Consider the following 27224-nt stretch of genomic DNA (forward strand, 5'->3'; position numbering starts at 1 on the left):
TGCTTCAATTATAATGCACATGTTATCACGTAGACGATGAAGGAGTAATTGAATTCAGCGGCTAAAGGAATTGGAATAATTAGGCCTAAGAGAGCGCGAAACTTGAAGCAAAGCTGCAACTTGCTTCTCCCCAAGAACCAAGGCCTGTAACTGAATCCTTCTGAAGGTTGGCTGAACGGGCAAGTTGGTAATGTTGAATCTTTGGTTAGCAGCGCGTTTTAGCATTTTTGGGGGGCCATCTTTCGGCCACGCCGACTTCAACAGATTCTTGCTCAATTGGGCATATAATCCTTCGGCGTTAAAAAAAAACGAAGCATGAGTCAATTAAGCGATTTCAAGGCGTTAGTATTTCTTTAAAAGAACGAAAGTATGTAGCACTAGCTGTTCTATATTAAAGAGTAACGGTATGCCCTATATCATGATCGATCGAATGGGTTCACTTGGGACCACACGCCTTTTTGTGCAGGATCTCACATAACAATTTTATCACGGTTCAGCGATGCTACGCAGGCAGAAGGGCTGCCAAAAAAGACGGAATAAAGAACCTATATTCAGTGAACACGCGATCGGAGTACAAAATACCATTGAAGTAGCAGCGATTCCGGCGTGCCTAATCTGCCCTCGTTGAACCTAATCACGATGCACAAGTTAGTACCATATTTACACGTGCATCGGCGTTACATTCGATGCCCATCCCTTGTACCCACGTAGACTGAGGATTGTACAACACTATTCACACGTTACCCGAGCAATGTCCAATTTGTCTGGACACAACCGTCAGGCTATCACAATTGCGACAACGTTCGCAATGTTTGTTTGTTTTTTTGGATACGATAAGCGGGTCTTGCCGAGAACTGCTGCTGATGATGATGTGAGCGTCCCTATGCAATGAGATGGTTACACGTGGAGCATTCCTTAAATATTCTTGGTGGATTTACTCCTAGGTCACTACAGGTCAACTACAACAAAGTTTCAGACTGAACAACCGTGGTTTCAGATAGCGCAGATATAGCAAAATCTCCATGCAAAATCTTAAGCTCGAAAGACGAGTAGGTAAGTCACGACAAGCTCCCGGAAAGAGAACTTGTTTATATTTCGAATCTGATGAAAGCGTCACTGTTACTTCTCGCCGGAAACGACAGAAACTAGATCGTTGAGAACCTGGCGAGGCTAATCGACGAGGTTCATCGACACAAACTCCGAGAGTAGGTGGTACCCGCAGGGTCACGGTGCTTCAAAATCACTTACACCTTTAAAGGTGAATAACGGCGTAAATCGGTTTATAACTGACAGCCTTACACCACAAAGGTGTGACGGTGTGAAATATAGATTGGTTGACGCCCTTATTAACTTTTGAGGATGTAATTCATCTTACAGTGGGTGCGAGGGGCCATTTGAGCTTACCTCAAAAAATTACTAGCGGTAACTATGTAGTTACAGTGTCTATACTGCAGCTGCAAGCATGTCGGTTCAGTCAACACGTGCGCGATGGTTACTGCACGAATCTGGCCTAAACTTCGTCCGTATGGCTTGAAACGGCTTTGCGATTTTACAAATTGATTACAGTTGAACTGAACACTGCGTTGAATGCCACGTGCATTTATTTATTCATTTATTTATACCGTCAGCCGTCTTAGGGCTATTACAGGAGTAGAGAATAAAACCAACAAAAAGAAACATAGAATGCGACCGAGTTACAAGCTTTGACTCACAAAGCTTCTCTTAGAAAGGAAAAGACGTATGAAATACAACATACATCGGAAGGTAATAAAGAAACCATTCACAATTCGGCACCACGTCGTCATAGACACAATAAGAGACACACATGTAAATATTTGACAATTCATTATGTGGTAATTTTAAAAAATTTGCTTTTAACACCTCCCAAAAAGGCAGTTAAGGACATCGAGGTTACAACAGAGTCGGGCAAGTTCCATTCTATTATCACCCTACGAAATAAACTGAACTGGAAGCAATCACTGCGAGCGAGTGGAGGAGGAATGTACATACTATGACGATGCCTCGTTGCCGCGTTCATAGGAAACTCAATATATTCATCTGGTTTAATATATATATATATGAATGTGAATAACATCGAACAGGAATTTTAATCTGTCGTATTTAGTTCTGAGCTCAAGTGGTGCTAGATCAGCTAATTGACATAAATCCGTTGGACAATGGATGCGGCGATATTACTTAAATATAAACCTGGCAGCTAGGCTCTGTATTCGGTGAAGTTTAGAACAGTTAGTTATGGTGTATGGGTTCCAAACAATGTTGTTATATTGAATAATTGCTCTAACTAGAGTTTTGTAAGCAGTGACAATTCACAATAAATCTTCATATGCACAGAGGCTTGTTGCCTTCTGCGTACAGGGGAAAAATAAGATTCCTTCTAAACTCAGGCCAGTAAAGGCGTGTAAGGCGTAGTAAACAAAGTCACAGGAACGTCTAAAGCCGCAAGTACGAAGATTACGCAAATCCACATGCTAACCATCGCGGTTCGTGTTTGGCATTACATTTTCGTGAAGTCAGAGTTTTCCCGATGTCTACAATGCTCCAAGTCGGCTCTACATGTGGTCCTATTGAGATGGCTTTTATTCAACCATGAACAAATATTTCAGCAGGGCCTTCATGAAACTGTTCTCCTTTGACATTTGCTTTGTACCACCGGTACCACATGGTTATATGGTTCAAATATATTCATCTTCGAGAAGCGTAGGTGTTTTGCTCAATGGGGTAAGACACTCGGCTTCTGAGCGTCCATGGTTCGTAGATTCGAAGCTCACCACCGCCAATGTTCTTCTTTTCAAGTTTATTTTGTTTTGTACTAATTTCTTTATAGCGATTCGCCTTACGTGACAAAGGGACGGACGGACGGGGCTTCCTCGTGGATAGGCATAGAAATGCTTAGGCATTTGAAACGTCAGCACGTAGGTCACAAATCCGTTACTCTGCAGCAAAAACAGGTACCGCAGTTCTGTCAGCCGCGTCCGTTAGAAGATCCAAACCGGACAAAATCAGCAGATGATGTTACAGCTTACGTGAATTTGTTGTGATTCTGACAATGGTTCTGCACAGGCCCTAGTGGCATGTTAGTGGTATGTTTGAAACCCATGCATACTACATCAATTTTGTCGGCTTTAGATGTACTGTTGGAAGCAGTTTAAACAATATATATCATCTGTCATCGCAGAGTTAGAGTTGTAAACTTGATAGTTGCGTTTTCTAAAGTCTCACACATTTCAACAATTCCTAGACAAAAATGACTGGCAGGAATAAAAATTCGGTTTTGAACAATCACTACACTTGAACATTGTGTTTTGAATACTACAAACCTGATAAAAATCGGTGGAATGGTTTTCAAAAAAAAAAAAGATGTCGCCCTCCGCACGTAATGTTCCTTCCAAGACAACGCTCACACAGCACATAAATGCTTCAAATACGTTGTGATTGGACAAAGCGTCACCGTGTCACTAGCAGCCACTGCGCTCGCCAGCTCCGGGGACCGGGTAATTTGTAAACAGCAAAAGTTTACTGAATATTTCAAGTTAACTGACGCCGTTGTTTACGAGACAGTTGGGCGCTGCGTAAGTGTAGATTGAAACATGTGCTAACCAGGTCGAAGTTGTAGTCTTTGGCGATGTCGTCCGGCGGTGAGTCGTCCGGGTGACGCGTTGGAGGCATGACGAAGCAATGCTCGGCCATGTTGTCGCCGAACCGGTAGTGACCGAAGGTGATGAACAGGTACGGGGTGAAACGGAGGTCACTGTATCGCGAAGACGGATGAAAATAAATAAAAACGAAGAGAACTCAGTCCGGGACATCCTTAACGAAAATTTAGAGACAAGACAAGCAGCACCATGTGTTTTTTGATTTGGAAATTCCTTATTCTGCCTTATGTTTCATACCTAGTAGTATTCGAATAGAAAAAAAAAATTATGGAGCTACACGTGCGAAAACCGTTATCTGATTACGAGGCACGCCGTAGTGGAGGACTCCGGAATAATTTGGAGCATCTGGGGTTCTTTAACGGGCACCTAAATGTAAGCACAGGGGTGTTTTCGCATTTCGCCCCCATCGAAATCTGGCGGCCGTGGCCGGGATTCGATCCCATGACCTCGTGATTAGCAGGGCAATACCTTTTTTTCCCCCTATAGACATTCAGGGAGTGCGCAAAGCAAACACCACCGTGGATAGTGTGTTAATGCTAACCACCTGGTGCGCACCTAAATATCTGAAGCGAAGTTTGACTGCGATGACAGTAAAAATTTATTTCGTGAATTTTTGATGCCGTGTGTCGAACCTACGATCAGACTCACTCGCCAGAAAACGTCACGATAACAGAAAATTTCCCTTGTCCCCATCAGGGATTCTATCTTTGACTCTTACAGAGGCCCTGAAACACTTTTTCAACGTTGCAAAAAAAAAAAGTCGCATTTTCGCCCAAAACGCGAAGCATCGATTGCGATAGCGAATTAGTAGAGAGCTATACGAAGTAACGATAGTAGTTTTATCGGCCGTATAAACTTTTGCCATCTTCGACTGGTCGTTTCTGAGCGCTCTGGAGCGCTCTCGCGAGCGGCGTTGTCTTCGGCTGGTTGAAAGAGGGTGCGCGCCCTGCGTTCGGCTGGTTCTTCTCGATTGCTCTCCTCCACCTTCGAGCGCTCTGAGGCGCTCCGAGCCCTGTCGTCGGAGCAGTCGTCGAAATTGAAACGTCATCGCAGAGCCGCGTCGCTGCTGTTGGCGACGGCCCACCGTAACCTAGGCAACCTAGGCCACTGCGTCGAACGCTCGTCCCGCCGGCGCGTGCGCCGGTTTTCCCGGCAGCGCCGGGAGCTTTCGATAAGCGAAACATCGGACGTTGGTAGTAGTCACGTGGTTTAGCATCTGCCATTGCGTCCTCCGAGAGCGAGTCGCACGTTTGGCTTGCGCGCTCGTCCTCTACCTCTGAGCTCGGGGAACGCCGGATCTGCCCGACTCTGCTTCGGGGGATGGAAGCGACCAGCCGAAGATAGCATTAGAAAGATTCGCTCACTAACTGAACAAGAATGGTGTCGGCGCGCACGAGCAAACACGAACGCAGCACACTCGATGACTGCGGACACTCGCTGTGAAAAAGCTGGTGTGAGCAAGCGCGGGAGCAGCAGCGAGCGAAGTGACCTTCGTGCTGTCAGTCGCTTCAATGCAAGAGCGGCGAAAACACAGCGCGCACGAAGGTGTTAGCTGTCTGAATTCGCTTTCAAGATACGGCGAAGTAACCTTCTTGCGTTCTAGCGGAGACGAAAAGAGAGAAAGCGGGTATCGGTGCGATAACTCCACTTATAGTTCAGGTATACGAAAAGTTTTTTGAGGCCTGAGATTCGTGGGACCATTTAATAGTGAGGCTATTTTATGATTAGTTAGAAAAGTGTTGCAGTGTCCCTTTGAGGGCGTGGGTGTGAGTCAAGGGAACAAACTATGCTCCCTGTATAAATCCACAAGTGTGGTTTGACACATACTTGAAATCCCTGTCAAAGGCCGAGCTCCAGTCCAAATCCGGATGGGGAAGAGCGAGCGCCGTGATTGAAAAGTTGCCCCGCTGTCTCTGAGTGTCGAGCAGCTGGTTTATCATCTGCGAAAAAAAAGAAAAGGCAACTTATGTTGATCTATGCAACTCTTAGTGGCCAAACCCCATTAACAAAGTCCGCGGAAAGCTAACCGCTTGGAGATACACAGTCGTTTCCAATGCGATACTATGTACTCCAGAGCATGCACACTGACTGCTTTTGTCCCTTGATATTATTCGGTTAATAATAATTATATATCCTTTACTTTTGCTTTGTTCTTGATCAAATTTCCTAGCACAATCGCACTTTACTTGTTAGATCTCGATATAACAGCTGGCACTGTTACTTGCCAGGTTTTCAAGAAAGAAATGAAATGATCTCTAATGTACTCCAGAGCATGCACACTGACTGCTTTTGTCCCTTGATATTATTCGGTTAATAATAATTATATATCCTTTACTTTTGCTTTGTTCTTGATCAAATTTCCTAGCACAATCGCACTTTACTTGTTAGATCTCGATATAACAGCTGGCACTGTTACTTGCCAGGTTTTCAAGAAAGAAATGAAATGATCTCTAATGTACTCCAGAGCATGCACACTGACTGCTTTTGTCCCTTGATATTATTCGGTTAATAATAATTATATATCCTTTACTTTTGCTTTGTTCTTGATCAAATTTCCTAGCACAATCGCACTTTACTTGTTAGATCTCGATATAACAGCTGGCACTGTTACTTGCCAGGTTTTCAAGAAAGAAATGAAATGATCTCTACGTCTAAGGTAGTGGTCCTAAATAATCTGCCAAGAAAGACGACTGTGACGTCACGTGGTCATTCCTGTCGTTCGCTGCACGCCAGAGCGTCGCCTTCGAGACTGGCATCCACTGCTTACCGCATGGGAAGTGAACGTCCCGAAGGGCGCAGACAAAGCCAAAGTGAAATTTTACTGCGAAGCTGTTAGCCTCCACCTGTTCGCGATCTTTCGTAGGTTCGTGCTCAACCAACAGAAGTGCCGCCACCTTACGACCGCGGCCGTTCGTACACACCTCAAACGGCAGTGTCTTTGTGTTTCTGACACACCTCAAACGGCAGTGTCTTTGTGTTTCTGCGTAACAAAATAATCTTTTCTCGTATGTTCGAATTGCAGTCCGAATCTATCATGTCTACAGCTCGCGTGTAAGTCGTACTGTGCGAACTTTCTGACGCAATTTACTTTCAGAAATTCAATTAGTTCAATGAGGCACTTGCGCCTGGCGGAAGGCCTAGAAGAATGATCTATGCTGCACTTCTGCCCACGTGCGTGCACGCGTGAAGTGCATCACTTGTGGTGGTGGTGCTTCTCTAACGTTGTCTAACGTCGGCAACAGCTTCCTTGTACACGCAATTTCGATGGAATGGAGGCGGATTGTTCTTTCTTTGACAAAGCAGACGCGTAATAGCGACTGCTACTATGCTGAAGAATCTGGACCATAAAATTGGATCTTGCTGTGAAATTTGAGCCAGAACAGAACAACAGCGAGCACGAAGTCGTTATTTGATGATGAAAAGGGCAAAATGCACAACTCTAATTTTACGGTGCCCTGCACTTCTACCTTAGCCCCACATTCAAGACGGGCAGCCTGTTGATACCATCGTGCCGCTGACTCCATTTTGCAGCGACTCACGAGTGCCGAAGATGCCAGGTAGAAGACACGGCAGCGACGTAACGATCAACAAAAGACGTTCAATTACATCACTACGGAGCGGTCAGGTCTACAAGCTTCGTGGCAGCGAGCGGCACAAACGCTCTAGCTTCTGCGCTCAAGACTTGAGTCTTGAGTGCACAAGCTCAAGACTCAAGTCTCAAGTCTCAAGACTCAAGTCGCCAAGCGGACTTCAGTCCGCTTGGCGGGGGCGTCTTTCATAGCCTCTTCGAAACGCCCTCGCCCAGACGAGGAGGATGGGGCGGACGTTCTCCGCGCTTGCTGCCCCAGCTCGGCATATAGAACTTGGTGGAAGTAAGATCAACGGATTTTCCAATCGCCTCTGGCGCAGCAGAGGGAAAGGCACTGACCCGCACCCACGCACACACAGACGCCTCCGGCGTCTACCACGCCGAGGAGGAATGGGTGGGAATGCACGCACGAAGCTTAACCGTCCCTCCCGCTGATGTCTTCCCATGACGTCTCGCAGACATCTTGGTGTCGCGCGCGCCTAGGGTAAAGAGGCGAGCATCTGTGCGCAAAGACGTCTTCTAGACGTCTTTCAACGCTTGCGGGCTGCTCGACGTAATTGAAACGTTGGGGCTTCCGTCACGACTTTGACGGCGCGAGACGAACTGTCCCACCACACTGACCAATCGTAACACGCAGCCACACACTGAGTTTGCAACCGCATCGAGCCCGAGTGGGATCTAAAACTTTGATTGAGAATGTGCTCGACTGCGATCGAAAATCCTTTCCTTTCTTTTCTAATTTAGCACTCAACTCGTTTTTGATTTACTGGCATTTCACACGAAGATCGCATATTGCGGGCCAGGCCGTTCAATACGCCATTACACATAGTTAGTTATCCGGTTGGTTAAAAATAGTACGAAGCTACTCTTAGTTTCTCAGCATGCAGTGACCTGCGTTCTTTCCTTAAAAGCCTTCAAGAAGCACTTTGTGCTCACCACTGCTTTGCAATTGATACACTTTCGCACTAAGACAACACCTTGTAGCACAGATTGTCCCACCACACCGACCAGTCGTAACACGCAACCACGCACTGAGTTTGCAACCGCATTGAGCCCGAGTGGGATCGAAAATTTTTACTGAGAATGTGCTCGATTGCGATCGAAAATCCTTTCCTTTCTGTTCTATTTTGGCAATCCACTCATTTTTGCTTTACTGGCATTTCACACGAAGATGGCACTTCTGACACTTGGCACTGTAGTTGCCTCATTTGTCAGGGAGAAAATGCGACTTTGTCGTTTCTCAGCCCTTCTTGATGTCCGCATCGAACACCTCGACGAGGAATGGACACACCTGGCAGGACACGCTTTCCCGTGCAACAGACGCGGGGAAGTGGCCAGGCGACATCATAGCCGCCATGATTTTGACGTTATGGCGAGAGACTTGCACGACAGTAAATTCGCATTTTCTCCTTGACAATCTCGAAGTAACCATGCGAGGTATTTTAATCGAAGATCGCAATCTTTAAAAACTCGAGTGAAAGCGATGTAGCGGCAAGCGCAAAAACGTTTCCTTTACGTTTTTAGGGGGAAAAAAGCAAGTCATCCATGGTCTCGGGTAAGGCAGAGCATGACCTTCGAAACTTTTTCTATTAGCAACTATTGCAACTATTTGCAATATTGCAACTCTTTAGTTGCAATTTATGAAGCAGGTATTCCGCAGACTGCACCGTAGATCGAAAACGATTTCAATGTGAAATGTGCGTAGTGAGGCTTCTACAAACCGGACTATACTTGCATCGATTTCGGAGTGTTGCCAGCTAAGTATGAAACATGGCATAATTTTACGTAGCTGATGCACCTGCGGCAGATATAACGGTCGTACTCTTCTGTTGCCGTATCACATAATCATATAGCGCCCTTTCTTCGGTTTCCCACAAGCGGAATCGCGATATGCGGAACCGTACCTTCAGTGTGGCAATGGCCGCTCTCGTCCGACTTCGATCCGTCGACGCGGGAGTGTCGATGATCCCGGTGTGGAAAATGCCCCGATTCCAGAAGGGTGCTAGTGGGCTTGGGCTCCTCGCTTTCAGATCTTCCTCCACTGTCGACAAGTAGCTGCAAAAAAATAAAATAAATAAGATCGGGTGCTCTACATCCGGGACGTTTCTGCAGTTGGGTACGTGAAACGTCTCCTCTGCGTGCTGCGGAGGGGCTATGGGCACTAGGTATACACAAACGGACGTAGCCGAATACACAAGTGTCATTTATTTGTGCCTCACGAGGCTCAGATGCGTAACTGACGACACGGTTTGTCGAGGTCCTGAAGCCTAATCTTTCCAATCGTGCTCGCTCCCTTTTCGTACGGTGGGCCCGCCGCGGTCATAGGTGGCGAACGCGCGAAGCGTAGTCCGTCTTTGTCACTGCCAGAATATATTTTCACCATGTCTGGGGCCTGCGTTTTGAACACGTGAGAGCCATAGCCGAGCGACCGTCAAATTTCTGCAACTAATTTCAGACTTGAAAGCCTTATAACTCTTGGCGAGGACAGGTTTCAGTTTGATGAATTATAGCTACTACGGCAGTGAGCCCTCTCAGATTCGACCACTCCCTCTCGCACCGACAAACGTGCTGCCGATGTACGCCACTCTGAGCGCCGAGGAGGAGGGTAAGTTTAGCACCGACTGCGTCACGAACAGCGCGACGACAGCGCCATCTATACGCTCTAAGCATGCATTGTATCGTAATGTGTTATCTTCCTCTACGCAATGGTACTAAAGTAAAGCACGCGGATAGTACGGTTGCAAAGATGTTAGCGATAATAGCATGACATTATTTTGTGACATATGGTTTTAGCAGGCGACCACCTGTGCCGACGGAACAGAAAGACGTTTCACGTCTAAAAGCTTACGCGCCACAGGGCGACGTTGTGGAATACGAGCTTAGCGAAATAACCGCTCGGTATATGTATTCCCGGGCGCATTCTCTTCCGTCGAAAGTGTTGGTGAAAGAGCTTGCTGCATAGTTTCGTAATGGGCTCCTCACCAGTCGCCGTCGGGAATTGTAGTTTTACAGCGCAAGCTATCCAGCGCAAGATATGCTCTCAAACGCAGACGTGCGGCAACTGTTCCTTGCGCAAGGACGGCCGAAGGGAGCTTTCAGAGTACGCTTGCTTCCTCCATCGGTCCTTCGCTGTAAGGAGGCCTCACGTAAGGTTAGGAAGTGGTCGAAGGAAAGGAACGTTTCATTGTTTGGGCCTTAGAAGACTCCTCAAGCAGGAAGAGGTCGTTGGCTACAAAGAGCGGATTACAGCGGTCAGCACTAACAGGACCGCCGTGGAGCCTACGACTCGCTCTAAGGTGCCGCTAAAGGGGCGGGGCTGACACAGAGATTTTATTTACTTACATACTTACTTACTTACTCACTTACTTACTTACTTACTTTTTTAAATTTCTCCTCACAATAGATAACATTCCCATGGAATGCAACGCGTCAGTTTAGGTGTAATACTAACATGTGTCCTTTCTTTTACGTCTCCTCCAGTGCATTTTACATCGGCGTAGGGTTTACCCGTATGTTGACGTAAAAGTTCACGCCATCTGTGGCGACCAGACGTCTAGAGGCGTGGCTCCCGAGAATTGCGCTTATAGGGAATTCTACAATAATGTTTTCCTGTCGCGCTTCATTAAGCGACTAAGTACAGTACATGTTCGAATTTGGGCCTTAGTGCCTCGGTAGATGTCCTTCATAGTGTCTAGTTAAGTCTTTCGCTTTTGAATACGATGTGAACCATTTTTATGGATGGAAAGTAATATTCAGGCCAGGTCCGACGGCGTCAAAATCCACGACCTCACGGAGAGCTGCTGAGGGATCCGCAAGGTGGCGTTGCGACCCATCTTTCAATAAAGCCCCTTAAACTTCGTAAAGTAGCGGCACGCTTTGAGGAACGCCGCCTCCTCTTCGTGCGCTCTGGCCGAGGCTGACGCCGCGTCGCTATTGGCTTAGTAGAATCACGTGGGCCCTCGCACCGTGCATCAGCTCCATTTTTGCACGAGAAGCGTTTACGAAGTGGCGAGCAGCGCATGTTGGCGCCGTTTCTACGCTCGAGCAGTGTAGGTGGCGCCACAGTCGACGAGGGAGCGTGAAAGAGAGGAGAAACGAGGAGGAATGAAGGGGGAGGAGGAGAGTGTCACTACTTTACGAAGTTTAAGGGGCTTGCTCTTTCAATCTCAGGTCTTCTCAGGCTTAGCTAGCCTCCTGGCATTTTCTTTCTTTTATTTTTTTATCGCAGAAGCGTGATCTACTAATACACCTCGAAACAACTATTCTACGATTTTGGTGTCTCTTTAGAGCGAGTAAAAAATGGCCCCATCCACTCACTCGAACGCGAAGCCGACACCGAGGGTTGTGAGTCGGTAATCATGGTGGTCGTTGAGGAAGGTGTTGAGGCTCTTGCTGTAGGTACTCGGGTCGGTCAGCACGTTGCGGCCTCCCTTGTACAGCGAGTCGAAGAAGATGAAGTCGCACAGCCTGTCGGGTGGGAACTGCAGCTTCGAGATAAGCCTATCGCCCATGGTACACACCATGGGCTCCTTGTCTTTTACTGCGCAAGAAAGGTGTTGGCAACGGCAAACTTCAACGTTTACGCAGATTTTAGGCAGTCTATGCAGGCTGCGCTCAAATGCACGCCGCAGACGGCTAGACAGACAGCTTAGCGTGTGGCAGCCATCTTAAGTATCGTTCCACTTCTGACGAAGCCGGCAGAAGAGGCAGCTTCGCGAAGACAGCGTCGAAGTCAAAAACGATGCAGGCAACTTCGCTGTCTAAAACAAGATGGCGGCTGAGAGAAGCCTTGAAAACTTGACGGCACGGACGGCTGCTCACAGGGCCACGTTGTCACACTTTCGTACGGGCCCAACGTAAGCTACATAGTATTTTTCATTGGTTCGCACATGAATGCGCTAAAATAAGGCGAGGTGGCGCCACATCGCAGACACGTCTTCCAGGCATTTCCAGATGCATTCTACTATTTCTGCTCGAAGTTGTCTTATCACCTGCAACGTGGACTGTCTCCAATGCCGGCCTGGATTGGAACGCACGCACAGTAACTCTCGGCTTACAATGGGCTTCCTTACCCTCCTATGGACTTTTTGGTTAACCTATCCCTGCCTTTCATTTATCATTCGTTCTCTCTCTCTTTCTCTCTCTCTCTCTCTCTCTCTCTCCTATGGACTTTTAATTTTCTCTCTTTAGAGTTTAGCGAAGTTATGGGGGTGCTTTTTCGGGTGATCACTTGCACAAAATTTCGCCAACTAGCCCAGGTGTGCTATTTAGGATGACGTCAGAATTCCGCCGTATTGTCCAATTCGCCATTTTTCATCTGTGATTGGTTCAGAGGGCTTCTGCGGAATCTCTGATTGGTCCGAAACTTCGACATGGGAGAATTTGACAGATTCTCGCGCGTCCAGTCATAGTCGCGCAGCGAAATTTCTGGAAAGTGAAACTATCTCTGAAAGTGATCGCCGGAGAGTACTACCCCTTATAAACGTAAATTCACACTTCCCATTGGCTAGTTGCATTGCATTTTCTGGACTTTTGATTTTCTCTCTCTGACTCAATACTAAAGTGCCACTTCTTCAGTGAAAACTAACTACCTCAATCGAGTAATGAACTGACGCATCAATTGTGACCACGCTATATAGAGTCACAGATTTAGCAACTAAAGCTGTCTGCGTTTTTCTTTCTCGACAGCTAAACAAGACAAAACGAAAAGTTAAGAAGCGCGTTTGCTTCTAAATATACGAACTGAAGAGCCACGAACTGCTCGAACAATAACCACTAACAGTACGTGCTACATTGATCTAAGCAATTTTGCTATTTAATAGCTCAATGTAATTGCATAGAACTGCGCCTTGAACAATTTTTGAAAATTTGAGGCGCACCCTGGCTTTTTACACCATCATAGTTCCGAATGACGCATCCGTTCGTTCATTCATGGATATCTTTTTGTGTGCCTTACCACCACCAGGAGCGTTGTCTAACTTTTTTCACTTCCTTTCTTTTTGTAGTAGAAAAATTCAGCGGATATTTAGCCGTAAATCCAACAGAAATACGTTAGTATTAGGTCTCATCTGTTTGGCGACCAGGATCCACGATTTAAACCGCGTTCATCACAGCGCAAAAAGTGTTGCTCAGGTGCTCAATCAACACACGTCGTCCTTCCTCGTCGAGAAGCTTTGTGCAGACCACCACCAGTTGCATTATATACATATATATATATACACCACGTGACCGGCTTCCCTTACTTCTAACACAAACATTTTTTTTCCACTTTGCCACATCCTAGCGCGAACGAATTGAACGTGATTTCACAGATTTTTTCAAAGGGGTTGACTTGCCCATTTTCGGTGTGAACTCCTTGATGGGAGGCTTTGCCGTAGGCTCCGTAGTGACAGGAGGCGTCCTTGTTCTCGCTTTTGGCAGCTCGGCCATAGCCACTCGATCCACCGGTCCCGGAGGTGGGGAGCCACCGGTGAACACGAAATCCGTCTCCGTTGTGGAAGGAACATGCGCTGCAGGCGCAACGCGCGCTAGTTCTTTCTTTCTTTTGGTGGGGGGGGGGGGGGGGGGGGGGGAGGGGGGAGCAACAGGCGTATTTTTAAAATAGGCCGACAACGCTTTCGTTTTCTTTTAGTGGCACGAGCATCGGGTGACACTCGTTGTTTCTTGCGCAGCACTTCTGGTTCGCCTCATGAGACGACCAGGGAGGAAATTCAAGAAATACCAGGAAAAAAAAACTAGAAAAAAAATTCAGTACTGCACGAAATTCCTGGGTTTAATTATAGATATGGTATCATAATATAAGTTACCGAAGTTTCTATAATAATTTGAATTACAAAACAAATCACTGATTACCGCACACTAGAGCACAGAATGGTAGGCTTTAGAGACCCGCCACGTGAGCAAGACTTTGGCGGAATTCCAAGAAACACGGAAGTAGAAAGCGGGACTAACGACCTCACTAATGACATCACACAGAAGAAGGTGGCGTGATATTTAACCGGCTAATTATTCGAAAACAGTTACCTCCAAGGTGCGAGTGCCACTAAGATACGCCTAACGCAAAGACTTAGGGTCACCTAGCACTCTTTTCTTTCTTCTTGGTGGCTTTCTCGCGATAGCAATTATGCTGACCCTCAAAGCGCGCTTGCGCCATCGCGCTCTCCTGCATACGCACAGCGCATGCGCGTTTGAGGCTGATACGCGCAGTGCGTCTGGCTGCAAAAGCGACGAAACCAAAGCGGACGCTCCGTTCAGTCGGTTATACCCGCCACGGTGGCCTAGTGGCTTCGGAGTCGCGCTGCTAAACCCTGAGTGTGCGCGATCGAGTCCCGCCCGTGGTATAGCCGCATTGCCGTGCAGGTGTAATGCAAAAAAAAATTGGCAGTGGCTTAGCTCGGCTATGCCAGGATATACGTAGCGAAAGCTAATGCATAGCATGGTAAGCCTTGGTTAATCTTGATTGCAAGTCCAGGTTATTCTGGTTGTCTAGCTATGTTGCGGCATTTAGCCAGTCGTTCGGCGCGCTGTGCGTCTCTTTCCTGGGCGATTCGTTTCCTCTTCATCTCATTCCGATGGCAATTCCAGGCCTCCTCCTGCTTATCAGGATTGTCGCCGTCCATACTGGCGCCTCAACTGTGGTTGCGGCGCACGCGAGCTCTCCTTTTCAGTCCTCCGACATGCTATCAGGCATACTACTCAGCTGGCGATGCGAGCGGAGGCGAGCGCAACGACGAGGAACGCGATGCGACGTCATACCAAACGGCGGCGCGGCGGAAATGCGCGGCTATGCGTAACGGCGGAACACCTGTGGTTCGGTGCTACTAGTGGCCCATGCGAAGTATTTATTAGGGAGCGAGAGGGAGAGAAATATCCGTGGTGAGGCGCTGCGTTGTGGCGTCATGTCTCTCCTCGGAGCACCGCCACGGCGTAATTGCAAGTTCGGGGCCAGTAAAGCTATCGCTTTAGAACACCCGTGTACCGCGCATTGATGTGCACGCTAAACTACAAGTGGTCAAAATTAATCCCTATAGCCCACCACTACGGCTTGCATCGTAATGATTATAGTCAGTTTTGGAACGTAAAACACCAGTTTCTTTCAAAGCGAAAGCTTTACTGGCGGGGAACTTGCGATTTCGCCGTCGCCCTTCTACGAGGAGGCACTTGACGTCACAACGTGCGCCTCGCCGCGGATATATCTCTCTTTCTCTCTCTTGCCCCGTAGTCGCTACTGCGCATGCGCCACTAGTAGCACCGAGCCACAGGTGTTCCGCCGTTACGCATAGCCGCGCCTTTCCGCCGCCGTTTGGTATGACGTCACATCGCGTTCCTCGTCGTTGCGCTCGCCTCCGCTCGCTTGGCCAGCTGTGTCGCATGCCTGATAACATGTCGGAGGATTGAAAAGCAGAGCTCGCGTGCGCCGCAACCACAGTTGAGGCGGCAGTATGGACGGCGACAATTCTGATAAGCAGAAGGATCCCTGGAATCGACATCGGAACGAGATGAAGAGGAAACGAATCGCCCAGGAAACCGACGAACAGCGTGCCGAACGACTGGCTAAACGCCGCAACATAGCTAGACAACCAGACTAACCTGGACTTGCAATCAAGATTAACCATGCTATGCATTAGCTTTCGCTACGCATATCCTGGCATAGCCGAGCTAAGTCTCCGCCAATTCATTTCTCTCTCTCTCTTTTCCAGTCGGGTCTGCCGCAGTCAGGGCAGTGCTCCGGATTCGGCTGTTGACACAATCATTGCGCGTGCACGCGTTGTAGCATTCCAGGCTGAACTGCTGTGCTCATACCACTCCGTGCTGCGTCCATACACTGCATACAGCAGCATTTGGTGTTTTTTCGTTCTGACGTCTGCGACCTCGACATTCCTTGGCGTACTCACATAGTTCAGCTTTCTCTATAAAAAGCGTCAAATTTTATTCGTATCGGTCCGGCGGTTCTGAAACCAGTGTTTCTGCGTGTCAGGTATGCTTTAATAGAGAAATCGGAGTTGGCACCAAACCAAAGCATCCTCTCTAATTGTCACCGTTCTCAGAGAGAGAAAGAAAGAAAGAGAGAGCGGGCCAGATGGAAGATGACAAAGTCCGAATTCCGAGTGTCTGTAGCCTGCATCAACGTCAAAGCACGGCGAGGAGCCTCAAGGAACTCGCGGGCCGGGGAAATGGCACTCACCGAAGCCCGCCGTGGCTACCAGGATGGTGACTGTGATGCCGATCAGGAGCAAGATGGTGGCGCAGAGTAGAGCTGTGGTCAGCCACATGCCACCGCCTCTGCGCCAGGAAAAGGAAAAGCAAAGTGGGCGCGGGTCCCGTGGTGGCACGCGTACGGCCCGGGAAAGTGACGTCTGCGAAGGAAGCCGTGCGACCTGGCGGCATACAATGAAAGGCTGTGGAACTTGAGGTACATTCTTACCGCACTAATATGGTCACGTGGTTGCCACAGTGACAGGCAGGCAGAGATGTGTAACTACTGGTTCGCCGTACCTATACTTGTGACCTTCATGATGCGGGACATCCTATGCACATAAGGGACTACACTTCGGCCCTTATCTTTTTTTGGGCTGAGGTGCCGGTAGTACGTCTGGGGCCCATGAAGAAGGTCGCCATAAGGTATACGGTGTACCAGCAGTTTCTTTCGTCCGCGCATTCTTTGCGAACAAAAAAGGCTTGATTGCCAGAAGAAGCACACCAGGGCGTAGGGTTAAATGCGCCACCCGTGTCGTCTATGTGATACCGCTTACGTGTAGGAAGGCCTATATAGGTCAACCCGGGAGGTGCGTTAACGACATAGTGCGGGAGCAAGAACTGTCACTTATTAATAAAGACAATATGCATATGCCTGCGCATTGCCTGGCCTTCAAGTGAAAACCATGGTTGCGTAAGCTTAAAGCTTTAGGCAGAAGTGAGCACACTATTGCTCGTGAACTTTTGGAAGCTCATCGCATTAGAAAAGGAGCCACAGATTGCGTTAGCGACAGGTCGATCTGCTTATTTGGTAGCGAGGCACACCTTTTTAAATTATCCTCTTTTTTTTGCACTGAAGAACGTGAACGCATGCGCTATAATATGTGTATCTATTGTTTGCAATACTTTTCTCGGGTAACCCAATGAACCACTTGTGAGTTAGCGTCCGTGGTGTCCCGTCCTTTTCATTGTCACTGTTTCTTTGCGCTCACACACGCACACACACACACGCACACGCACACACACACACGCACACGCACACACACATGCACACACACACACACACGCACGCACATGCACGCACACACACACACACACACACACACACACACGCACGCACGCACACGCACGCACACACACACACGCAGACGCGCATCGCAGTTTTTGGTTGTATGTTTTTCTGACTGAGTAACCTAAAAAGTTCCGAGCCACCGTGGCTGCTCAGTGGCTATGGTGTTAGGCTCCTGAGCACAAGGTCGCGGGATCGAATCCTAATCTCCTCTGCTAAGCGTCATTATGCATTCGTATGGTTCTCATGATAAAACCACTCACAATTATGATCTTTTAAGGTTACGTAAAGAAAAGATATCTGGGGAATATTTGCCTAGTCTCTTCCTTGACTGAGGGCTTGTGTTTGTTTCTATTACTGGCATGCGTAACTCACTTTTATGTAATTATGTGACTATGGTGTTAGCTATTTAACCTTTCCTTCTGCTCTAAATCTTTTAATTTAACTTTATCAGGATTATTTTAACAGGTATATATTTACCTATTCCACGATTTTATTTATATTTACAGCATATTACAAAATCTGCTCGGTTGCACCTGAACGCCCCCTCATTCGATACTCCTGGAGCCTATGAGGCATATAACAAAAAAAATAATGAGAACTGAATGAGCTGTCACGCATAAATTAGCGGTATTTGCGTCAGCGTTACACAGCAGCGACGATATTCTTTCTAGCTGGTCTTCAGTGAGTTAGGTTTCGTGACTTGCCTGCGCATGTTGATAGTATATTTTTTCCTCATATGCTATTCAAGAGCCCCTGCGGAATTCATGATGGTAAGTATCTTAATTACTTTCATTACAATGGCGATGACGTTATACCATAGATCCTACAGAGTACGCTAAAAGTGTTCGAGAAGTACTGACACGTTTCAACTTTTCGAGCAACCATCTTTCTGATGCATCGCCAAGATGGATCGGACGGATGTATGTTTAGCAGTATACGATAAGTTGATGTACTTACAACGGTTGGGCTTCCTTCGATTCTGCGAGAAAAATGCACAGAAATGACAGCGAAGTTCAGAATCAGAATCAGTTTATTCATGACAAAAATGGGGATAATTACAATATAAGTAAACACAGGAGGAGGTCCCGTAGTTAGAAACTGAATAGTCCCGTTTAAGTGTCTAACTACGGGACCTCCTATAGTAGCTTGAGCAGCTTGTTTGCCATTGCTAAAAACGCTGGACGGTGACTCAACGTCATGTTGAAGTCGATGAACTACAATATCTACTTGAGCGAAATTAAAGTGAGAATGACGTATAGAACCTTATGGTTTATTCTGAGATCCGCGCCAGAGGGACAATGTGTGATCGACGTCAAACAGAGGTTGAATCGCCTTCCAAGTTCTTGTCGTCAGTTGTCATCATCCTCATTATCACCATCACAATCACCATTGCCAAAATCACCAATATTGCAATCGTCATGATCAATAAACCCCATCATCATTACGATTTCAATCATCATCATAGTCATCACATAACCAGTGACCACAGTGCCACTTAAGTTAAGACAACCCTAACTTCGGGACCAGCCCAATAAATAGGCTTGAAAAAGGTTAAAAAGAGGTTAGAAATAGGTTACACAATGACATACCCTGTACGGAAACGTGTAGATAACACGCCAAGCTAGAGATCGTCTTCAAGAGCATTGCATTAATTTCTAACAGCGCATTCTGTAGCGATACCAGCGTGCTAGTTTTTATCTCAACAATAAGGGTACCGCATGGAGTACAGAGCGGCAGATTCAAGAAGGAAACGTCTAATCGATATACAAGTAGCCGTCTACGGAAAAGAGCTCGGCGAGATATCTCCTTGGGATTAAGCAAGGCGTGACAACGGGGCAGTTGGATTGCTACTTTACTTGCAGCGTGAAGGCAGAACAACAGGCACGAATGGACCGGCAAGGATTAGCGATCCCTGTATGCAATTCCCATGTAGTTACCTAGTTCGAGAATTCGCCGCATGCTAATTTTATGATTCAAGAGCAAATACGACATCGACTGACGGCACTCAAATCAAAATAAGCATTTGCTTTGGGTTGGTGCCCATTCGTACCAGTCCAAACGCATATTGCTATCGCTCCATCGCACCTACGTGGGAAAAGCAACGACGTCGGACTTAAGTGAGTCTTTGACACACTTCATTTAGTTACTGGCAACAGCTCTGCCTCACTACTACTCGATCTGTTTCGTAGAATTTCATGCCATATTTAGCAACAAAAAAAAGTTGACAGAACTTTCATGACACTGTGAGAAACCTCTAAAGCTGCGGTACAACACTACGATTCTCTCCCGCATTATAAAGTCTAAGTAGCTGGGATGAAGCAGCAGCAGAATATGTCGAAGATAATCACCACCATCCCGATCCTCACCACAGTGCAGAAGGTTAACAAGCTAGCTACAGACGATGACCGTGATAAAGAAGCTAACCATTCTTATGACAATAATATTCTGCTGTCTCACCGTCTTTTATGATCATCATCACCGCCACAATTATGAGTTTACATTCACCACCATGATCATGATGACGTCAGCATCCGTTATGCTTTCTCTATATAGATGCTAGAATCTCAATATATCACTGATTCTTCTGTAACAAAAACAATGTTATCCACGTGCAACAAATTAAGGAGACGCTACTCCACCTCCACACCACTTCATTTGCACGAAAGATCATATATCCTAGCTTATGGATGGATATTACGTTTTCCCTCGAAACTGGGTGCTGGTAAATGCCAATAAGCTGGTTTCGCTAACAACTCTTCGGCGCCAATTGAGGTTCGTGTTAACAAACTATGGAATCTTAAAGAAATGTATTGCTCTAAAAATTATTGTCTGCGTTCCCTCCATTTGTGCCACTAATATTCCAGCGGCCGTATTTTACTTTTATCCGCCGTAGATACCGTAATCTTTCCACTATTGTCCTTAAGGCCGAAGGCCTCGGCAATCATGTCCTCATTGACCTCTGTGCGGATACTTCGACAAACTTGACTTATCTAGGAACATTGCATTGTCTGTTCGCAGCGTCACCTGCTGGCAAGTAGGACATTCGAGGTATGCGCGGTTAGAGACCTCCGCGATGTCGCCTTTCTATGATGCGACGACGCTTGAAATCTCTCTCAAAATCAAATCTTTCGCACAACAATAAGCAACGTGATCTTACAGTACGCCGCAGCGTATTACATATGCAACGGTGCAGTAAGATCCGAAACAATGTGAAAAAACTGTTACGACCGGAAATGACGTCCTACTTCACATTGTTGCGCGTCCCCCGCGTGCTACACACTGATAATTATGAGTAAACTACCAGAGCAACCATCGTCATATAATGTACCAGTTTACATACCGACTGGGACATGATAGGTGGACCACGCCTGTCTGAAATCACCTTGGCCGTACGGCGTCTGCCCGTACGGAGTCTGCCCGTACGGAGTCTGGCCATACGGCGTTGGCGCGTAATCTGGGGGGTCGTACGGCTGGTCGTAGGCAGCTGAATCGTTGGGAAAGGCTTGTTCGTACTGCATGGCGGCGATAAAGCTGGCAACCTGCAAGTGGAAATGAACTTTGTGCTCGCACCGTTCAAAGGAACACTAAAATTGAAAATGAGTTGCGCCGAGCGGAGTTAGCGAATTCACCTTCTATAGCGTCTAATATACCAAAAAAGGGAGCTCTTACCGAGAAAGGATATTTTTATTTTCTGTCATCTCTGCCGTAAGCTTTAGCTTTTCGTTTTAATATAAGCGTCGAGGCCATCCTCGGGCAGTAATTGCAGTATGGTCTTAGCGCAGTTCTGCGGGGACCTAATTAGCAAGAAAGGGCATAGGAACTAAAAAATGACGGCAGAACCCGCCTTACGACGACTGTCGACAGCAATGCGATTAGCATTCAAGCTGTGTAGCGACACTCTCTCTTGCTGAAGTCACGATAACTAAAGATCTCTGGTGATATCTCTTGCATTTCCGGTGCTATGGCTACACCTGACATACACCGTCTCCGGTATCGGCTCACTCTGTTATGGCACTCGATAGCCGATGTCGCCCGCAAGCGTGATGGCCTGACGCCGACTGGACGACGACACATTCAAGACGATGGGATGACGTTGAAGGATTGAAGTCGATGGACCGACAAAAGCGGTATGACGTTGACAGCATGACGACAGTGAGAATGTAATAGTGAATGATGATGATGATGATGATGATGATGATGATGATGATGATGATGATATAAGGACGACGGCGTGACGATGGTGGCATGAGGACAGCGAGATGACGACGAGCCTGTGAGAACTCCGGCGTGACGAGGACGGTATGAGGACAACCGGATGACGAAGATGGTCTTTCGACTGTGGCCCGACCACTACTTTACTTATTGTCAATACTTTGAAGGCCCAAAGGGCATTACAGAGAGGAGTGGGAAGACGTGACACGGTTGTGGCACACTTTCCTAAATTTGGTACTGTCGGCGATAGCAGCGATGGATTCAGCGAGGTGGTTCCATCACGTACTAGTGCGCGGCATGAAGCAGTTGAGGTAAGAGTCAAATCGGCACTCCAACCTTGGACTGATGATCAGCGGGTGAGGAAACACGAGCATAAGACGGACGAAATAGAAGTTGGTCCTTAAGATCGGGATTAGTGTAAGAAATTTTATTAAAGAGACAGACGAGAATTCTTACGCGGCAAAGCGAGGTCAGGCAAACCAAGGATTGATTTCATGGAGGACGCGCTATCATGACGAGAATACTTCGACGGAAGAAACGGGTGACGCGGTTCTCAGTGGACTCAAGAAAGTTCGTGGGAGAAGCATGCCAAGGATCCCATACATGCGTCTTCGAGCGTTGGTAGCATTTGTGCTGTGTATAAGGATGATCTTACCGGGACAGTTATGGATCAGAAATTGTGTCGTAAGAACCCCAGCGGAGGATTAGCGTTGTCAGATGGGAAGTACATATGACTGCATTAAGAAGACGACTCAATGATGACGACTGCACGACAACGGTGGCATAATTGCGATCGAATGACGAATCAAGAATGTCGTCGATTGAACGACGAATACGGTATACGAACACGGTGGCATCACGACAATGAGACGACGTTTCTGAAGTGAAGATGGTAAAACAACAGCGTGACGACGATGGCATGAGACAATGGTCTGACGACGGCGGTGACGACGGCGTGACAAGTGTGAGATGACGAAGTTAGAATGACGTCGATGGAACGGCCACGACAGCATGACGACAACCCTATGACGGCGAGGCAATGACGGACGATGGCTCGACAACGGTGGAAGTACAATAGGACGACTGCGAATGTATAAAGAGGATAACATGATGACGGTTGTTTCACGAAGACTGTGTGGCGACGACTATGGTCTGAAGGCGACGGTGTGACAAAGGTGAAATGACGAAACTGGAGGGATGATAACGGAACGACTATACGACGGCCTCACGACGACGGCAGGAACGCTAATGCCTGACGACTACGTGACGAAAATGGCGGGACGACGATGGCGTATGGAGAATCGGATGTCAAAGCCTGAATAACAACGATGTAATGGCCACGACGGTCTCACGGCCAAGATCACATGCGTAGTTGCTCGAGCTGATAGACAACTTAAGCCACGAGGTTGGCGTTAGCAGATTAGATAGATAGATAGATAGATAGATAGATAGATAGATAGATAGATAGATAGATAGATAGATAGATAGATAGATAGATAGATAGATAGATAGATAGATAGATAGATAGATAGATAGATAGATAGATAGATAGATAGATAGATAGATAGATAGATAGATAGATAGATAGATAGATAGATAGATAGATAGATAGATAGATAGATAGATAGATAGATAGATAGATAGATAGATAGATAGATAGATAGATAGATAGATAGATAGATAGATAGATAGATAGATAGATAGATAGATAGATAGATAGATAGATAGATAGATAGATAGATAGATAGATAGATACAAAAGGCCTGTAGCGGGCAAATTAGGCTAATCGCATTAAAATACATGTTACGATGCTCCCTTGAAGTTCTCGCACCGGCTCGCCATTAAGTCGGAGGTTTCGACGGCGTCTTTGAGGGCCTGGTTAAATGTTGATTGATAATAATGGACTACAAAAACGGACTGCAAAAACGGACTGGAATGTATTGCGAAGGAGTCAAAAAATGAACCCAGAAATTGTCGGGAACATTTATTGCACCTAAATGGCGCAAACACCAGCAATGCTTCGATATTTGTGACATCGCACTGACGTGCCGGCGGAAGCATTACGGTGCGAAATTTCGAAACAGTGATAGTTTAGCCTCCGCTTATTTTCTTCTAGCAGTCAACATTTTACCGAAGCATTAACGAAAGTACAGATTTGAAAGAATGTCTTATCAGTGTAAACAGAGCTCGTGGTTCTGTTTACCGTCCCTTTATGATATGCGAAAAGCTTATTGGCTCGGCAATGGTAAGTGCAACAAAACGGGACTTAGTGCGATCGGTAAATTTAAAGCACACTTGATCAAGAGCAAGCAAATATGGAAAGCAGAGGCCCGGAGCGAACACTTCCTCAAGGGGACTTGTCTGCGATACAGTCTACTTTCCTTTACTATGGCTAAAAGCACGCGGTAACGCATGCATGCCACCGGAGAGCTGTAGAGTATTCTAATCTAGAGCTAATCAACTGTTTATATGCCCTATGTGTCCCCGTGCTTCTCAAATAGGCTGTTCAAGAAGTATGGGTCCGAGCAATCCTGAATTGGTATTCAATCATTTCGGTGACGGTTAAGAGCGCTGTTGTTATTCACCATTGATTGATTGATTGATTGATTGATTGATTGATTGATTGATTGATTGATTGATTGATTGATTGATTGATTGATTGATTGATTGATTGATTGATTGATTGATTGATTGATTGATTGATTGATTGATTCATTCATTCATTCATTCATTCATTCATTCCGCAGTACGGCGCAGGAAATGTGGAGGACGCCGTAGAGGCAAGTCAATTCAGTAAACAATCACATTTGCATTGAAACGCGATCGGCCACATGCCATTTTGCCGTGTACAAAGTGCCCGACGAACTGCTGAACAGAGCTTTCAGAAAACATGCGTAAAGCACTCACATTATCACCATACACTCTCATAGCTGTCTTATTTACAGGTACAGGCAGTTTCCACAACTGTAATATCAGTCTTTCTTGGACAGGGACAGAGTTACAAGCTTGGCACTTCAATTTTTTACGCGCTCAAAGATAATAAAATAGTGCTGTCGAGGCATGCGACACGAAAGAGCAGCTCACCGCTTCAATTCGACGCTTCAATTCAATTCCATACGTTCGAGGACTAGCCAGAACTGGCTCGAGCCAAGCCCGCGCGTCTCGAGGCAATGGTGATGGTGATAGTGGTCTTAATCTGTGGCACGTTCCCACTACCACCGAGAGGCTTAGACTCTGGCCCCAGGAGGAAACGTAATGACAGCAAGAACTATGAGAAGAAAAAACAACGATGAACCAGATGATAATCACGAAAAGGCAAAGATAGCGCATTATGACTGACAGGCAAATTAATTATCTTGTCGATCATGGAGATAATAAAGAACGCGCGATAAAACGTAGGAGTAAAAACCAAAATCGCACTTTCATAAAATACAAAAGAAATGAACCATGAATAGAGAGGAAAAATGTGGAAAACGAAGAAATTAACATATATAGTACGTCTTGATTTCGCTTCGATATTTGGTAAGAAACCAACACGCAGATCCATCGATATGTCGTAATCTAGGTGACGCGAAGCTGGCTTGAACTAGAGAGAGAGAGAGTAAAACTTTATTAAATGTAAATAAAACAAGGCACGATGGTTGGAGCCCCTATTCCAGGGCCCCACTGGCACGAGTGGCTCGCTGGGCTTGGTGCAGAAGAGCCAACTGGCTCTCCCGACCCTCGTCCGCAAGCCATGCCTCCAACTGCCTATTCCTCATTAGTGGATGTTCGTGTAATATGGGACTGTCTATGTGCGGAGGCCTCCTGGGACACTCCCATGTGATGTGTTTTAGTGTGGGTGTGTCTGTGCACCACGGGCACTCGTCAGTGAACCTCGTGGGGTGTATTCTATGTAGGTCGTGCAGGTTGGGGTATGTATTCGTCTGAATACGACGCCAGTCCCTCTCCTGTTGGCTGTTTATATCGGAGTGAGGATGTCCAAAACGTCTCCGCTCCTGCCTTTGCTGTAGGAGGATGTCACGAGAATTCGGTGGAAGGTCGTCGCTAGACCATGCCGTTGTTCGGACGTTCAAACCTCGAGCAATACGGTCTGCCCTAGCGTTTCCTGCCAGTCGCTCGTGTGCCGGACACATAGTGTGGTGCCCCTCTAGTTGAGTGCCTAAAATTTTGATTATTGATTTGGGTGCCGTTCCTTGTAAAAACAGGCAGCAAGCCGCTTGTGAGTCGGATAATATGATAGCCGAATTGGTTTGGCGCTCGGCGTCCTGAATGGCCAAGGCGATGGCTGCAGCCTCTGCCACGCATGCCGAGGCGGTTTTGAACGATGCCGTTGTTATGTTGTTGTTGCATGTAGAAGCTATGGTGAAAGTGTCTGAGCTGGCTCGACTGGCATCCGTATAATACACCCCCGGTTCCATGCCGAAACGTTTGTGAAGGGTCTTTGTCCTTGCTCTGCGTCGTCCGGGATGGTACTAGGGGTGCATGTTTTTCGGAATTGGGGCCACCGCGATGTGCGATCGAACATTGCGGCCTATCTGTGCCGTTTCCTCACCGCAATACTGGGGTCTCAGGGGAAAGCCTAACCTCGCCAATACTTCCCTGCCCTGAGTTGAAGAACAAAGTCGTTCTTTCTGGGCATATAACGTCGCGACTGCGTACTCGTCAAAAGTACTGTGCAGGCCCAGTCCCTCGAATTTCTATGTGCTAGCGCATTCGGAAAGACCAAGGGCGGCTTTGAAGGCTTTTCTTATTATTGCGTTTGCCTGTTTAATCTGTTGGATTGTCAAGGCCTGGTACGGAAGGGCGTATGTGAGTCGGATAATTACGAATGCGTGAACCAGGCTGATGGTCTCTCCCTCAGTTAGGCCGTCTCTGCTTCTTGCCACTCTCCTTATCATTCTAGCCACGTTTCCTGTGACCGCCTTTAGTTTTTGTAGGGTGTGAGATGTTCCAGCATTCTGCTGTATCCACATCCCCAATATTCTGAGTGTCTCCACTTCACGAATTGGCGCCCCGTCGAGAGTCAGAGTGAGCGGCACCCGGTCCTTCTTTCTTGCGTATTTTGCACGCACCCGAATGAATTCCGATTTTTCGGGTGCGCATACCATGTCCGCCGCCCTCGCGTATTCCACGACTGCGTCTATGGCCTTTTGAAGGGTTTCTTGCTTGTCCCCGTAGGACCCATGGTGAGCCCAGAACGTGATATCATCGGCATATATCGCACGACCGAGATTCGGGTGTTTATCTAGCTCCAGGGCTAGCTTTCTCATCCCTACATTGAATAGCTGTGGAGAGAGTATAGCTCCCTGAGGGGTACCTCTGTCGGGACAGTTGAAGGTGCCGGACCTCGTGGAGCCTAATCCGATTGTGGTCGTGCGGTGGCTGACGAACGAGCGCACGTAGTTATAAATTCGCGTTCCGCAGTTCACCTCTTCCAGTCCCTCCAGACTAGCGTGGTGGGAGATGCTGTCGAAGGCCT

The 27224-nt window shown here is 47.1% G+C and overlaps 1 protein-coding gene across 1 annotated transcript in view; it reads right to left on the reverse strand.

The window, feature by feature from the left end:
• The window catches only part of LOC139048561 (uncharacterized), a 36150-nt gene extending 11251 nt beyond the window's left edge, over positions 1-24899 (reverse strand). Inside the window, exons 1-9 of the mRNA XM_070522974.1 lie at positions 24827-24899; positions 20871-21069; positions 18488-18509; positions 16448-16545; positions 13599-13772; positions 11581-11803; positions 9168-9318; positions 5502-5614; positions 3619-3769 (exon numbers count right to left, since the gene is read on the reverse strand). Coding sequence (XP_070379075.1) covers positions 3619-3769; positions 5502-5614; positions 9168-9318; positions 11581-11803; positions 13599-13772; positions 16448-16545; positions 18488-18509; positions 20871-21048 — 1110 coding nt within the window. The 5' untranslated portion in view covers positions 21049-21069; positions 24827-24899. The remainder of the gene's footprint in view (positions 1-3618; positions 3770-5501; positions 5615-9167; positions 9319-11580; positions 11804-13598; positions 13773-16447; positions 16546-18487; positions 18510-20870; positions 21070-24826) is intronic.
• Between the last annotated feature and the right edge of the window lie 2325 nt (positions 24900-27224).

This window comes from Dermacentor albipictus, chromosome 8, assembly GCF_038994185.2.
Source record: "Dermacentor albipictus isolate Rhodes 1998 colony chromosome 8, USDA_Dalb.pri_finalv2, whole genome shotgun sequence".
Lineage (NCBI taxonomy): Eukaryota > Metazoa > Arthropoda > Arachnida > Ixodida > Ixodidae > Dermacentor > Dermacentor albipictus.